At 40.5% G+C, this 16,611-nt stretch overlaps 1 protein-coding gene across 4 annotated transcripts in view; it reads left to right on the top strand.

The window, feature by feature from the left end:
* BTBD9 (BTB domain containing 9) overlaps positions 1-16,611 on the top strand; it is a 420,550-nt gene that overhangs the window by 40,602 nt on the left and 363,337 nt on the right. For all 4 annotated transcript variants that reach the window (XR_014295455.1, XM_082637820.1, XM_082637818.1 and 1 more), the window contains exons 4-5: positions 297-561; positions 15,964-16,183. Coding sequence is in view for 3 of the 4 variants with exons in the window: in XM_082637820.1 (XP_082493946.1) it covers positions 297-561; positions 15,964-16,183 (485 nt within the window). In the remaining variant the exon portion in view is untranslated. The remainder of the gene's footprint in view (positions 1-296; positions 562-15,963; positions 16,184-16,611) is intronic.

The raw sequence follows: 16,611 nt of genomic DNA, 5'->3' as shown, positions 1-16,611 counted from the left end.
CTCTGCTGAAGAACCTGTGTGGAATGACAGTGTCTCACACTGCTGTTTTTCTTGTTATTTTATTAAAGATGGGTGCAAATGTGCTGGAAAGACTAGGTACAAGATGCCTACGGCTATTCACACAGCCATAATGGGCAAGAGAGTACATGGCACAAAGAATAAGGAAAGAAGATGGTCAAGAAGAGTTAAATGCTTAAATATAAGTGATACTTGCAGTTCAGTAAAGTTTTACTGATTGATCATGCACATGGTTGAGCTCCATAATAACTGGAATTTTTCCTTTTTATCCTTTTCAGACAGCACTTTTAAACATCGTATTAAGAGATTCATTTGCAGCTCCTGAAAAAGATATCTTCCTAGCCTTGTTAAACTGGTGTAAGCATAATTCAAAGGAGAATCATGCTGAAATCATGCAGGCTGTCCGTTTGCCTCTGATGAGCCTCACTGAACTTCTGAATGTCGTGAGGCCTTCGGGACTATTGTCTCCTGATGCCATTCTGGATGCTATTAAAGTTCGATCAGAGAGCCGGGACATGGACCTCAATTATAGAGGCATGCTCAGTAAGTACCTATTTATGCTAATCTCATCAAGAAGTTTTGTTTGCATCCTGTGACAGGCTCAGCTATAAAACTGTAGTTCAGGTAAACATGGTATGTGTCAATCTGAGAACATAGAACTCTGCTTCCTGTGGAATGCCTTTCCGACTCCTTCTCCTGCTAATTCCTCCTGAGATTGCTTAGCCTCTGTAGACCACAAAATAGGTATTTCTTGCCATTTCTGGACAAATTTCTCCAACTGCTCCCTAGAATGTCAAAAGTTAGATACTTTCTCATGTTAAGACCTTTCCTCCTTTCCTCCATCAAATCAGTACTGAGTACATGCTGTATACTTATTATTATTTTAGGTGCCATGAACATGGAGATTCTAAATAACAATAATAATGGGTAGCACTTGCATAGCATTTCCAATACTTATATGGTATTTTTCTTATTAATAAAAATAATAGCAATGAATGCTTATGAAGTGCATATCTATATCAGTAACAGTCCTACATGATGATTTAATTCTCACAATAACCCTTTGAGATAAAAACCCATTATTTTTTTCCTATTTATTTATTTATTTATGTTAAGTGAAGATAATACAATCCTTTTTTTAAAATTTTTAAATTTTATTTTATTTATTTTTTTATACAGCAGGTTCTTATTAGTTATCCATTTTATACATATTAGTGTATATATGTCAATTCCAATCTCCCAATTCATCACACACACACACACCCCCTGCTACTTTCCCCACTTGGTGTCCATATGTTTGTTCTCTACATCTGTGTCTCTATTTCTGCTCTGCAAACCAGTTCATCTGTACCATTTTTCTAGGTTCCAAATATATGCGTTAATATACAATTTTTGTTTTTCTCTTTCTGACTGACTTCACTCTGTATGAGAGTCTCTAGATCCATACACGTCTCTACAAATGACCGAATTTCGTTCCGTTTTATGGCTGAGTAATACTCCATTGTATACACGTACCACATCTTCTTTATCTGTTAGTCTGTTGATGGGCATTTAGGTTGCTTCCATGACCTGCCTATTGTAAATAGTGCTGCAATGAACATTGGGGTGGATGTGTCTTTTTGAATTATGGTATTCTCTGGGTATATGCCCAGTAGTGGGATTGCTGGGTCATATGGTAATTCTATTTTTAGTTTTTTTAAGGAACCTCCATACTGTTCTCCATAGTGGCTGTATCAATTTACATTCCCACCAACAGTGCATGAGGGTTCCCTTTTCACGACACCCTCTCCAGCATTTGTTGTTTGTAGATTTTCTGATGATGCCCATTCTAACTGGTGAGAGGTGATACCTCATTGTAGTTTTGATTTGCATTTCTCTAATAATTAGTGATGTTGAGCAGCTTTTCATGTGCTTCTTGGCCATCTGTATGTCTTCTTTGGAGAAATGTCTATTTAGGTCTTCGGGCCATTTTTGGATTGGGTTGTTTGTTTCTTTAATATTGAGCTGCATGAGCTGTTTATATATTTTGGAGATTAATCCTTTGTCCACTAATTCGTTTGCAAATATTTTCTCCCATTCTGAGGGTTGTCTTTTCGTCTTGTAGTTTCCTTTGCTTTGCAAAAGCTTATAAGTTTCATTAGGTCCCATTTGTTTTTCTTTTTATTTCTGATACTCTAGAAGGTGGATCAAAAAAGATCTTGCTGTGATTTATGTCAGAGTGTTCTTCCTATGTTTTCCTCTAAGAGTTTTATAGTGTCCAGTCTTACATTTAGGTCTCTAATCCATTTTGAGTTTATTTTTGTGTATGGTGTTAGGGAGTGTTCTAATTTCATTCTTTTACATGTAGCTGTACAGTTTTCCCAGCACCACTTATTGAAGAGACTGTCCTTTCTCCATTGTATATCCTTGCCTCCTTTGTCATAGATTAGTTGACCATAGGTGCGTGGGTTTATCTCTGAGCTTTCTATCTTGTTCCATTGATCTATGTTTCTGTTTTTTTGCCAGTACCATATTGTCTTGATTACTGTAGCTTTGTAGTATAGTCAGAAGTGAGGGAGTCTGATTCCTCCAGCTCTGTTTTTTTTCCCTCAAGACTGCTTTGGCTATTTGGGGTCTTTTGTGTCTCCATAAAAATTAAAAAATTTTTTGTTCTAGTTCCATAAAAAATGCCATTGGTAATTTGATAGGGATTGCATTGAATCTGTAGATTGCTTTGGGTAGTAGAGTCATTTTCACAATATTGATTCTTCCAATCCAAGAACATGGTATATCTCTCCATCTGTTGGTATCATCTTTAATTTCTTTCATCAGTGTCTTATAGTTTTCTGCATACAGGTCTTTTGTCTCCTTAGGTAGGTTTATTCCTAGGTATTTTATTCTTTTTGTTGCAGTGGTAAATGGGACTGTTGCCTTAATTTCTCTTTCACATTTTTCATCATTAATGTATAGTAATGCAAGAGATTTCTGTGCATTAACTTTGTATCCTGCAGCTTTACCAAATTCATTGATTAGCTCTAGTAGTTTTCTGGTGGCATCTTTAGGATTCTCTATGTATAGTATCATGTCAGCTGCAAACAGTGACAGTTTTACTTTTTCTTTTCCAATTTGTATTTCTTTTATTTCTTTTTCTTCTCTGATTGCTGTGGCTAGGACTTCCAAAACTGTGTTGAATAATAGTGGCAAGAGTGGACATCCTTGTCTTGTTCCTGATCTTAGTGGAATTGCTTTCAGGTTTTCACCATTGAGAATGATGTTTGCTGTGGGTTTGTTGTATATGGCCTTTATTATGTTGAGGTAGGGTTCCCTTTATGCCCACTTTCTGGAGAGTTTTTATCATAAGTGGGTGTTGAATTTTTTCAAAAATTTTTGAAAGCTTTTTTCAAAAGCTTTTTCTGCATCTGTTATCCTATGGCTTTTCTCCTTCAATTTGTTAATATGGTGTATCACATTGATGGATTTGCATATATTGAAGAATCCTTGCATCCCTGGGATAAATCCCACATGGTCATGGTGTATGATCCTTTTAATGTGTTGTTGGATTCTGTTTGCTAGTATTTTGTTGAGGATTTTTGCATCTATACTCACCAGTAATATTGGTCTGTGATTTTCTTTTTTTGTAGTATCTTTGTCTGGTTTTGGTATCAGGGTGATGGTGGCCTCATAGAATGAGTTTGGGAGTGTTCCTTCCTCTGCAGTTTTTTGGAAGAGTTTGAGAAGGATGGGTGTTAGCTCTTCTCTAAATGTTTGATAGAATTCACCTGTGAAGCCCTCTGGTCCTGGACTTTTGTTTGTTGGAGGATTGTAAATCAGTTTCAATTTCATTGCTTGTAATTGGTCTGTTCATATTTTCTATTTCTTCCTGGTTCAGTCTTGAAGGGTTGTGCTTTGTAAGAATTCGTCCATTTCTTCCAGGTTGTCCATTTTATTGGCATAGAGTTGCTTGTAGTAATCTCTCATGATCCTTTGTATTTCTGCAGTGTCAGTTGTTGCTTCTCCTTTTTCATTTCTAATTCTATTTTTTTAAGAAAATGTTGGGGGTAGGAGTTTATTAATTAATTAATTAATTTTTGCTGTGTTGGGTCTTTGTTTCTGTACAAGGGCTTTCTCTAGTTGTGGCAAGCGGGGGCCACTCTTCATCGCGGTGCATGGGCCTCTCACTATCACAGCCTCTCTTATTGTGGAGCACAGGCTCCAGACGCGCAGGCTCAACAGTTGTGGCTCATGGGCCTAGTTGCTCTGCGGCATGTGGGATCTTCCCAGACCAGGGCTCGAACCCGTGTCCCCTGCATTAGCAGGCAGATTCTCAACCACTGCGCCACCAGGGAAGCCCCTCTAATTCAATTGATTTGAGTCTTCTCCCTGTTTTTCTTGATGAGTCTGACTAATGGTTTGTTTTGTGTTTTTTTAAAATTTTTATTTATTTATCTTTGGCTGCTCTGGGCCTTCGCTGCCGCACGCAGGTCCTCTCTAGCCGCGGCGAGCGGGGGCCACTCTTCCTTGCGGTGCATGGGCTTCGCATTGCAGTGGCCTCTCCCATTGAGCACGGGCTCTAGGCGCACAGGTTTCAGTAGTTGTGGCTCGCGGGCTCTAGAGTGTAGGCTCAGTAGTTGTGGCCCATGGGCACAGTTGCTCCACGGCATGTGGGATCCTCCCGGACCAGGACTTGAACCCGTGTCCCCCGCACTGGCAGGCAGACTCCCAATCAGTGCACTACCAGGGAAGCCCTGACTAATGGTTTTTCAATTTTGTTTATCTTCTCAAAGAACCAGCTTTTAGCTTTATTGATTTTTGCTATTGTTTTCCTTGTTTCTATTTCATTTATTTCTGCTCTGATCTTTATGATTTCTTTTCTTCTGCTAACTTTGGGGGTTTTTTGTTCTTCTTTCTCTGATTGCTTTAGGTGTAAGGTTAGGTTGTTTATTTGAGATGTTTCTTATTTCTTAAGGTAGGATTGTATTGCTATAAACTTCCCTCTTAGAACTGCTTTTGCTGCATCCCATAGGCTTTGAGTCATCGTGTTTTCATTGTCATTTGTTTCTAGGTATTTTTTGATTTCCTCTTTAGTTTCTTTAGTGATCTCTTGGTTATTAGGTAGTGTATTGTTTAGCCTCCATGTGCTTGTATTTTTTACAGATTTTTTCCTGTAATTGATATCTAGTCTCATAGCATTGTGGTCGGAAAAGATACTTGATAAATTTCAATTTTCTTAAATTTACCAGGGCTTGATTTGTGACCCAAGATATGATCTATCCTGGAGAATGTTCCATGAGCACTTGAGAAGAATGTGTATTCCGTTGATTTTGGATGGAATGTCCTATAAATATCAATTAAGTCCATCTTTTTTTAATGTATCATTTAAAGCTTGTGTTTCTTTATTTATTTTCATTTTGGATGATCTGTCCATTGGTGAAAGTGGAGTGTTAAAGTCCCCTACTATGATTATGTTACTGTTGATTTCCCCTTTTATGGCTGTTAGTATTTGCCTTACTTATTGAGGTGCTCCTATGTTGGATGCATAAATATTTACAATTGTTATATCTTCTTCTTGGATCAATCCCTTGATCATTATGTAGTGTCCTTGTTTGTCTCTTGTAATAGTCCTTAAAGTCTATTTTGTCTGATATGAGAATTGCTACTCCATCTTTCTTTTGATTTCCATTTGCATGGAATATCTTTTTCCATCTCCTCACTTTCAGTCAGTGTGTGTCCCTAGGTCTGAAGTGGGTCTCTTGTAGACAGCATATATATGGGTCTTGTTTTTGTATCCATTCAGCCAGTCTGTGTCTTTTGATTGGACCATTTAATCCATTTACATTTAAGGTAATTATCGATATGTATGTTCCTATTCTCATTTTCTTAATTGTTTTGGGTTTGTTATTGTAGGTCTTTTCCTTCTCTTGTGTTTGCTGCCTAGAGAAGTTCCTGTAGCATTTGTTGTAAAGCTGGTTTGGTGGTGCTGAATTCTTTTAGCTTTTGCTTGTCTGTAAAGGTTTTAATTTCTCCATCAAATCTGAATGAGATCCTTGCTGGGTAGAGTAATCTTGGTTGTAGGTTTTTCTCCTTCATCACTTTAAATATGTCCTGCCACTCCTTCTGGCTTGCACAGTTTCTGCTGAAAGGTCAGCTGTTAACCTTGTGGGGGTTCCCTTGTGTGTTATTTGTTGTTTTTCCCCTGCTGCTTTTAATATTGTTTCTTTGTATTTAATTTTTGATAGTTTGATTAATATGTGTCTTGGTGTGTTTCTCCTTGGATTTATCCTGTATGATACTCTCTGTGCTTCCTGGACTTGGTTAATTATTTCCTTTCCCATATTAAGGAAGTTTTCAACTATAATCTCTTCAAATATTTTCTCAGTCCCTTTCTTTTTCTCTTCTTCTCCTGGGATCCCTACAATTCACATGTTGGTGCGTTTAATGTTGTCCCAGAGGTCTCTGAGACTGTCCTCAGTTCTTTTCATTCTTTTTTCTTTATTCTGCTCTTCAGTAGTTATTTCCACTATTTTATCTTCCAGGTCCCTTATCCGTTCTTCTGCCTCAGTTATCCTGCTGTTGATTCCTTCTAGAGAATTTTTAATTTCATTTATTGTGTTGTTCATCATTGTTTGTTTGCTCTTTAGTTCTTCTAGGTCATTGTTAAACATTCCTTGTATTTCCTCTATTCTATTTCCAAGATTTTGTATCATCTTTACTATCATTATTCTGAATTCTTTTTCAGGTAGACTGCCTATTTCCTCTTCATTTGTTAGGTCTGGTGGGTGTTTACCTTGCTCCTTCATCTGCTGTGTGTTTTTCTGTCTTCTCATTTTGCTTAACTTACTGTGTTTGGGGTCTTCTTTTCTCAGGCTGCAGGTTCGTAGTTCCCATTGTTTTTGATGTCTGTCCGCAGTGGCTAAGGTTGGTTCAGTGGGTTGTGTAGGCTTCCTGGTGGAGGGGACTAGTGCCTGTGTTCTGGTGGATGAGGCTGCTCTTGTCTTTCTGGTGGGCAGGTCCACGTCTGGTGGTGTGTTTTGGGGTGTCTGTGGCCTTATTATGATTTTAGGCAGCCTCTCTGCTAATGGAATAGGTTGTGTTCCTGTTTTGCTAGTTGTTTGGCATAGGGTGTCTAGCACTATAGCTTGATGGTAGTTGAGTGAAGGTGGGTCTCGGCAATGAGATGGAGATCTCTGGGAGATTTTCACCATTTGATATTACATGGAGTTAGGAGTTCTCTTGTGGACCAGTGTCCTGAAATTGACTCTCCCACCTCAGAGGCACAGCCCTGACGCCTTGCTGGAGCACCAAGAACCTTTCATCCACACGGCTCAGAAGAAAAGGGAGAAATGATAGATAGATAGATAGATAGGTAGGTAGATAGAAAGAGAGAGAAAGAGAGAAGGAAAGAAAGAAAGAGAAAGAAAGAAGATAAAATAAAATAAAGTAAAAAAAATAAAATAGTTATTAAAGTAAAAAATAAAAACTAATTATTAAGGAAAAAATTTTAAAAAGTAAAAAAAAAAAAAAAAAAAAAACCGGATGTACAGAACCCTAGAACAAATGGTAAAAGCAAAGCTATACAGACAAAATCACACACAGAAGCTTACACATACACACTCACAAAAAGAGAAAAAGGGAAAAAATATATATATCTTTGCTCCCAAAGTCCACCTCCTCAATTTGGAATGATTCGTTGTTTATTCAGGTATTGCACAGATGCAGGGCTCATCAAGTTGATTGTGGAGATTTAATCCGCTGCTCCTGAGGCTGCTGGGAGAAATTTCCCTTTCTCTTCTTTGTTCGCACTGCTCCCAGGGTTCAGCTTTGGATTTGGACCCATCTCTGTGTGTAGGTCTCCTGAGGGCGTCTGTTCTTCGGTCAGACAAGACGGGGTTAAGGGAGCAGGTGATTTGGGGGCGCTTGCTCACTCAGGCCGGAGGGAGGGAGGGGTACAGATGAGGGAGAACCTGCGGCGGCAGAGGCCAGCGTTACGTTGCAACAGCCTGAGGCGCACCATGTGTTCTCCCGGGGAAGTTGTCCTTGGATCACGGGACCCTGGCAGTGGCGGGCTGCACAGGCTCCCGGGAGGGGAGGTGTGGAGAGTGACCTGTGCTTGCACACAGGCTTCTTGGCGGCAGCAGCAGCCTTAGCGTCCCATGCCCATCTCTGGGGTCTGCGCTGATAGCCTCGGCTCACGCCTTCTCTGGAGCTCCTTTAAGCAGCGCTCTTAATCCCCTCTCCTCGCGCACCAGGAAACAAAGAGGGAAGAAAAAGTCTCTTGCCTCTTTGGCAGCTCCAGACTTTTTCCCGGACTCCCTCCCGGCTAGCTGTGGTGCACTAGCCCCCTTCACGCAGCCAACCCTGAGCCTCAGCTTTCAGCCCCCGCCTGCCCCGGCGGGTGAGCAGACAAGCCTCTCGGGCTGGTGAGTGCTGGTCGGCCCCGTTCCTCTGTGCGGGAATCTCTCTGCTTTGCCCTCTGCACCCCTATTGCTGCGCTCTCCTCCGTGGCTTCGAAGCTCCCACCCTTCGCCACCGGCAGTCTCCGCCCGCGAAGGGGCTTCCTAGTGTGTGGAAACCTTTCCTCCTTCACAGCTCCCTCCCACTGGTGCAGGTCCCGTCCCTATTCTTTTGTCTCTGTTTTTTTCTTTTTTCTTTTGCCTTACCCACATATGTGGGGAGTTTCTTGCCTTTTGGGAGGTCTGAGGTCTCCTGCCAGTGTTCAGTAGGTGTTCTTTAGGAGCTGTTCCACATGTAGATGTATTTCTTATGTATTTGTGGAGAGGAAGGTGATCTCCACGTCTTACTCTTCCGCCATCTTGACGCTCCTACCCTAATTCTTCTAGGTGTTCGTTAAACATTTCTTGCAACTTCTCCATCTTTGCCTCCATTCTTTTTCTGAGGTCCTGGATCATCTTCACTGTTATTATTCTGAATTCTTTTTCTGGAAGGTTGCTTATCTCCACTTCATTTAGTTGTTTTTCTGTTTTTTTTTTTTTTTTTGCTGTACGCGGGCCTCTCACTGTTGTGGCCTCTCCCGTTGCGGAGCACAGGCTCCGGACGCACAGGCTTAGTGGCCATGGCTCACGGGCCCAGCCGCTCCGCGGCATATGGGATCCTCCCAGACCGGGGCACGAACCCGTATCCCCTGCATCGGCAGGCGGACTCTCAACCACTGCGCCACCAGGGAGGCCCATTTTTCTGGGGTTTTATCTTGTTTCTTAATCTAGTACATAGCCCTCTGCCTTTCCATCTTGTCTGCCTTTCTGTGAATGTGGTTTTTGTTCCACAGGCTGCAGGATTGTAGTTGTTCTTGTTTCTGCTCTCTGCCCTCTGGTTGATGAGGCTATCTAAGAGGCTTATGCAAGTTTCCTGATGGGAGGGACTGGTGGTGGGTAGAGCTGGGTGTTGCTCTGGTGGTCAGACCTCAGTAAACTTTAATCTGCTTGCCTGCTGATGGGTGGGGCTGGGTTCCCTCCCTGTTGGTTGTTTGGCCTGAGGCGACCCAACACTGGAGCCTACCCAGGCTCTTTGGTGGGGCTAATGGCAGACTCCGGGAGGGCTCATGCCAAGGAGTGCTTCCCACAACTTCTGCTGCCAGTGTCTTGTCCCCACGGTGAGCCACAGCCACCCCCTGCCTCTGCAGGAGACCCTCCAACCCTAGCAGGTAGGTCTGGTTCAGTCTCCTATGGGGTCACTGCTCCTTCCCCTTGGTCCCGATGCACATACTACTTGGTGTGTGCCCTCCAAGAGTGGAGTCTGTGTTTCCCCCAGTCCTATAGAAGTCCTGCAATCAAATCCCACTAGCCTTCAGAGTCTGATTCTCTAAGAATTCCTCCCTCTGTTGCCCGACCCACAGGTTCGGACGCCAGATGTGGGGCTCAGAACCTTCACTGCAGTGGGTGGACTTCTGTGGTATAAGTGTTCTCTAGTTTGTGAGTCACCCACTCAGCAGTTATGGGATTTGATTTTATTGTGTTTGCGCCCCTCCTACCGTCTCATTGTGGCTTCTCCTTTGTCTTTGGATGTGGGGTATCTTTTTTGGTTAGCTCCAGTGTCTTCCTGTCGATGATTATTCAGCAGTTCGTTGTGATTCCATTGCTCTCGCAAGAGGGAGTGAGACACGTCCTTTTACTCTGCCATCTTGAACCAGTCTCTGAACTTGTTTTAGACTTACTGAGTTTGAGAGTTTCTGGGATATCTAAATTCTAAGTTCTGTCTCATGTTAGTCATTTCCCTGAGTGATCTTTTCCTTGTCCATGACTTCAGACACTCTTTTGAAGTACTGATTGATCTTAAATAGGTGTCCTTAGCCTGGACTTCTCTCCTGACTCATCAGATTTAGATTTCTTTTCATTGGGCATAGAGGAAAAAGCATAGGTTTTGGAGCCAGACAAATTTGACTTCAGGTCCTGAATTAGTCACTTACTAGTTGCATGACCTGGTGTTAAATCACATAAGGAATTTTACCTTTAGTTTTATATCTTTGCATATTGTTATGAGAATTACTCGAAGTAATGTGTGCAAATAATGTGTGTAAGCTCAATACTGTAGGAAACCATTGTTATATTATTATTTTGTGTTCTTCCTCATCTCTGTATGTCTGTGTAGGAATTATCACATTGATCACTTTTTTTTTTTTTTTTTTTTTGCGGTACGCGGGCCTCTCACTGTTGTGGCCTCTCCCGTTGCGGAGCACAGGCTCCGGATGCGTAGGCTCAGCGGCCATTGCTCACGGGCCTAGCCGCTCCGCAGCATGTGGGATCTTCCCGGACCAGAGCACGAACCCGTATCCCCTGCATCGGCAGGCGGACTCTCAACTACTGCGCCACCAGGGAAGCCCTGATCACATTTTTTAAACCTTTTTATTTACTTGTTTTAGATCCTTGAAGGCACACTGATCTTTACATCCTCAACATTCAATACACTGGGTAGTCTGTAGGTGACACTTGATGAATTAATGCAATGAGAATTGTCTAAAAGCAGTGGAAGCATATTACTGGTGTTCAGGAAGCAGTCAAAGCTGGTGGTAAAAGAATTGAAACCTGGGCCAGAGTATAGAGAAAGAAGTGAAAATCAAAGTCTGAGACTTGGAGGAGACTTATGGCCAGGGGCTGAAGGTAGAGAAGGAAGAATTAGAGGTAGGAAGAAAACTGGGATAGGGTTATGGAAGCCAACAGAGGAGAGAGCGTTTCTATGGAGTGGGTGGTCAGTGGTATCTGGTGATGCTGGGAGGGCGAGAAGAATGAGAATGGAGAGAAAAATTTTGGATATAAATTGTGGTGAGTTGGTTAGTAGTCTGGGCAGAAGCTTGACTAAACGGAATTAGGCCATGGGTTTGAAAAATATAGTAAATACAATGTGTTGACTATCTGATTTGAGAATTGGAGTAAAGGTAGTAGAGAAATAGTGTGGTGGCTAGTGGGAACGGGTCGAGAGAGGTTGGAGAAGAGATTAGAGATGCTAGAGGGTGATGCTGGTTGAGAGTCAGCCTTCGATAAAGGGTAGGAGGGTAAAGGGGAGAAGTAAGAAGATGAGTAATATAGTTTTAGCCTTTGTAAATCTTAATTGTTGGATCCTTTCTTATATAAACTCCTTTTTTCCCCTTCTTGCCCTAGTTTTGATTTGAGGCGTTGATAGGGCCTCAGGACTGGTTTAGTTATAAGGATAGGTTTGGGACATTGCTGCAGAACTGAGTTACTGGTCTTGTAATTACTGGTAGCTTGGAATTGATCAGCTGGTCAGTATAGGTGTCAGACCTGGGTTACTATAGACCCATGAAATTATCGTGAAAGGGAGTAATCAACCAGTTGAGGAGCCCTCAGTTCTGGAATGATATGCTGCTCATAAATGTTAAATTCTTCATTTTGGAATAATTTAGTGGAAGCTCAAGGATGAGATTATACAATGCTTGGGAATCTTTTATGTAACTTATAAACTCAAGAAATGATTAAGTAGCAGACTGTTTTTCTACCTTTTTAATTATATGAATAGTAAAACTAATAATAGAAATAACTAAGGAAGCATATCACTTTCCTCTCAGACCCTAAAAAATATTTATTCAGACATTCATGCCACTTAAAAAAAATCAGATTTCTTCACAGTTAGGGGAAAAGGGGTCTAAAATTTCAGAACTGTTCCTTAGCTGATGGTCTGGAAGGATAGTTCTGCTTATTTTGAAATTATTGATGAGATTTATCTGTTTCTTTGTTCTTCCCTGGGTATGGGTTCTGAGTCTTTGGGGACTTTTCATGAAACATTGAGAGGTTCTATCTTGGGACTAGGGAATTAGTATCTAGGGGCATAAATACTAAATCTTTTTTTTAAAATTCATTAATATTGGTTACTGGAAGGTTTAATTCTTACAGTTGCATATCCTGAGGCTTTTAACCAAATTATAGTGATTTCCACCCCCCTTAAAAAAAAAAGAGGATCCAAAGGATGTTTTTAACTTACCAGTGGTGGTTAGTCTCTTTGAGAGTGTGGTTTATATATGTACAAAACTACGTCTAATGATGAGCATTTGTCTATATGCCTGGGGAAAGGAAATTAACTTTTTAATGAATTTCTTTCCTTAGGATATTTGAACTACTTGTACTCAGCCCATTCCTTAATGTTTAGTTTTGTTTTAGCTGTGGAAATATTTCTGCCTTGAAAGTTAGTGCTTTTTCTATTCCGGCTGAGTTACACTTTGTTTTGTGTATCAGGTTTTGGACTTTGCGAAAGAGAACAATAATTTCCTGTTTCTTCATGTTTATAACAGGTAGCACATCACAACTTCCATCCTCAAGATTTTTTATTGACTAAAAGTCAATCTGTTGCTAGGCCTGCTAAGTTATATTATTGGTTTATATGTGTGTGTGTGTGTGTGTGTGTGTGTGTGTGTGTGTGTGTGTGTTTAAATCTGTGCTGTAGGTACATGGTACCACGAACCTATTCCCATAGTCTCCAGTAACTAGACTGAGGGGGCTTGCCACTGTGATAGTATCATTTTTGCTTTTCTTGCCTACACTCCTACTTAGACTGAGCTTCTTGAGGACTGTAATTATGTCTTTTCCCCTGTGTTTTCCTAGCACTTAGCACAGTGTCTGAATTTAGACTTTTCAAAGTAAATGAATGACTGAATGAATCTATTCCTTGCTTCTAAACTAGAATTTAAAATTTGGGGACTTCCCTGGTGGCACAGTGGTTAGAATCTGCCTGCCAGTGCAGGGGACACGGATTCGAGCCCTGGTCCAGGAAGATCCCACATGCTATGGAGCAACTAAGCCTGTGCGCCGCAACTACTGAGCCTGCGCTCTAGAGCCTAAGAGCCACAACTACTGAGCCCACGTGCCACAACTACTGAAACCCATGCGCCTAGAGCCCGTGCTCCGCAACAAGAGAAGCCACTGCAGTGAGAAGCCTGCACGCCACAGCGAAGAGTAGCCCCTGCTCGCCGCAACTAGAGAAAGCCTGTGTGCAGCAGTGAAGACCCAATGCAGCCATAAACAAACAAACAAACAAATAAATAAATAATAAATAAATAAAATTTGTCTCATCTATCACATAAAGACAGTAATAGCGATGAACTGTTAATACTTTGAAAACTCTTTGACTCTATTAGTATTCTGTCTTCCCAATTGTAGTTTTTAGTATCTTTTAGTATCTTCATCTGTAAACTAGGGGGTTCACAAGTCATCTCTGCTGAGGATTCACAAATCACAAATTTGAAGCTTTTCTTTGCTTGCTTAGAAAGTGCTTCTAGATTGGAGGCACCAGGAAGGCAGGGCCTATCTCTGTCTGGTTCACTGAGAGATATCCAGTGCCTCACAGGGTACCTGGTACAGAATGGGTCTTCAATAGATGTTTTTTGACTAATTGAATTCTTATAGAGTACTTTGTAGACTTTATTTTTTTATTATTTTATTTTTTTATTTGGTTGCGCTGGGTATTAGTTGCGGTTCACCGGCTCCCTAGTTGCAGTAGGTGGGTCCCTTAGTTGTGGCATGCACGTGGGATCTAGTTACCTGACCAGGGATCAAACCTGGGCCCCCTGCGTTGGGAGCGCAGAGTCTTAAATACTGTGCCACCAGGGAAGTCCCATAGTACTTTAGCATGTATTATTTATAGTGTAATTTTTACAGTAGCCCCGTGGGTGGGTTGGGTAAAATATTATTTTTAGATGAGAAAACAGATTCATAGAGACTAAGGGGCCTCATCAGGGATAATAAGTGGTACAGCCTGAGTCTCAAACTTAGGTTTTCTCATTTTAAGTCCAACTTTCTAAAAAAAGCTATAATAGACTGTTTCTTTCCTTTGGGTCCTAAGTAACCTTAGAGGGAAGGGACTAGTAAGAGGGGAAAAGTATGGTCTTCCCATCAGAAACCCTTTATGAAGGTAGTAGCAGGGCAGGACCCCTGGAAACATTGCCTGAGTTCTGATAGCACCTCAGCTCCTTGCTGGCTGTATGGCCTTGGGCAACAATGTCCATTTAACCTTTCTCTGCCCCCACTTCCCCATCTGTGAAATGGATATAATAGTAGTCCTACACTCAAAGGATTATTATGAGGAGTAAGTCAAAGGAATTAATAAAGTTTGTTAAATAAATAAATAATAAATATGAAGAATATGTGTGATTTTCATGAGCTAATAGAACGTAGAACGTTATAAACTGAGCACTTAGGCCTCTGGTGGTAAGAAGTTGATCATGACTAGGTTTTGTTTTCATTTGGTTTGGTTTCTCAGTTGCCTTAGTCTTTTGAAGGTTAATTAAACTCACCCCAACCCCCACTTTTCAGCTTCATTTTTAAATCATCTTTCCCTGTCTTCATTTGAAAAAAAAGTTTTTAAACCCACATTTGCCAAGAAATCTGCAATGATGAATTACTTACTCCTTTTCCCTAAGAGCCTAATTATAGCTCATACTTTCCCCTGTTCAAATCACACAGCCAAGATGTACATACTCTGTGAGAATTCAGCATTTATTTACAGTCTGTAAACTTGCTTAGTTTTATGTGTGCTTTTTATACATATTTTGTAATAATACTGGCAATCTTTTTTTCAGAGCTTACTCTGTGCTTTGCAAAAGATCATCTCATTTAATCCTTAAACAAAAACACCTGGGAGGTAGATGTTGCCCTATTGAGAAATTGAAGTTCAGAGAAAGTGACTTCCCCAAATTGATACATCTGGTTAAAGGTGGCACCATTATTTAAACTCTGACTTTGAAGCTCAGGCTCTTAACATCTACTTTATGCTGCCTCTTGTCTCTCCATGGAGAGTGTCAGTTTTAGAATGGTAGTACCTGGAAGACAGGTTCTAGATCTGTGAAGCAAAATTTGTATAGAGGACTTCAGAGTCCCAGGAACAATTGACTCTTAGTACATCTAGTGTTGGAGAGGGGAGGGGGGTTAATTATAATCATAGTATTAATTTTGATGACAGACTGAATTTTTATTTTTAAAAATATTCAAGTGAAGTAAAAATATATCTTCTTTTAAACATATTCTTGGTTTTTAACTAATTGATTCAGCACGTCCTTGTATGACCAACAGCTCCGCTGTATTGGGGTCTTTCTCTTTCTCTTTTATAAGATGGATGTATGACCTGTTTGCTTTGCTTTTATACTTCGTGCTCAGTCCAGATGGCAGGTACAGGTCATTTTACATGCTATTTTTGTCCAGTAGATATTAAATTAAAGCTACTAATAGAATAAACTCAGTAGAGTTGATTTGTTTGTCCTAGAACATGTTTTTTCTAGTATTTACAACTTTTTCTTAGTAATCTTAGTCCCAGGTACTTTGTGGCTGTGATGATGTCATTAAATTTCAACTGTGGTGGTATCTTAATCCTCACAGACACTCCGTATCTCCTCTCTCTTGTTAAATGCATATACTAGCATCAACTAAAACGCTAGAATTTTATCTTTTTTCCAAAAATATGGAAAATTTCATAAGTAACCATTAACCTTGCTTCTTCTATTTTTAACTGTAGTACCAGAAGAAAACATTGCAACTATGAAATATGGAGCCCAGGTGGTAAAAGGGGAGCTGAAGTCTGCCTTATTAGATGGTGACACTCAAAATTATGATTTGGATCATGGATTTTCTAGGCACCCAATTGATGATGACTGCCGTTCTGGCATCGAGATTAAGCTAGGTCAGCCGTCCATTATCAATCATATACGGATACTCCTGTGGGACCGAGATAGCCGGTGAGTCATTAGCATGACTTGGAGAGAAACTGACATGTTTGATTGAGATGGCCTAACTTTGTGGTCATCTGCTTTGGTTTAAGAGATTTGCTGGTTTATATCTTTGTCATCACTTTGCTATTTCTCTTGAAGTTTAGTTTTGGGGGAAGAATTAAAGGGTGCGTTTCTTTAAAAAATAACATTTTTTGCTTTTTTCTCCTTATAAAAGTAATGAATATGTGTTTATTGTGGAAAACAGAAAATGTAGAAAAGCACAAAGAAGAAAATAAATATTGCTAGTAATCTCACAGCCTATTATTAATTTTTATATTTGTCTAACCAGTATTTTTAAAAATTAATTAATTAATTTTATTTTTGGCTCTGTTGGGTCTTCGTTGCTGAGTGCGGGCTTTCTCTAATTGTGGCTTGCAGGGGCTACTATTCGTTGC

Source organism: Mesoplodon mirus (assembly GCF_964341445.2).
Source record: "Mesoplodon mirus genome assembly, chromosome: 12".
Classification (NCBI taxonomy): Eukaryota; Metazoa; Chordata; class Mammalia; order Artiodactyla; family Ziphiidae; genus Mesoplodon; species Mesoplodon mirus.
This window is presented reverse-complemented; position numbering and strand designations above follow the sequence as displayed.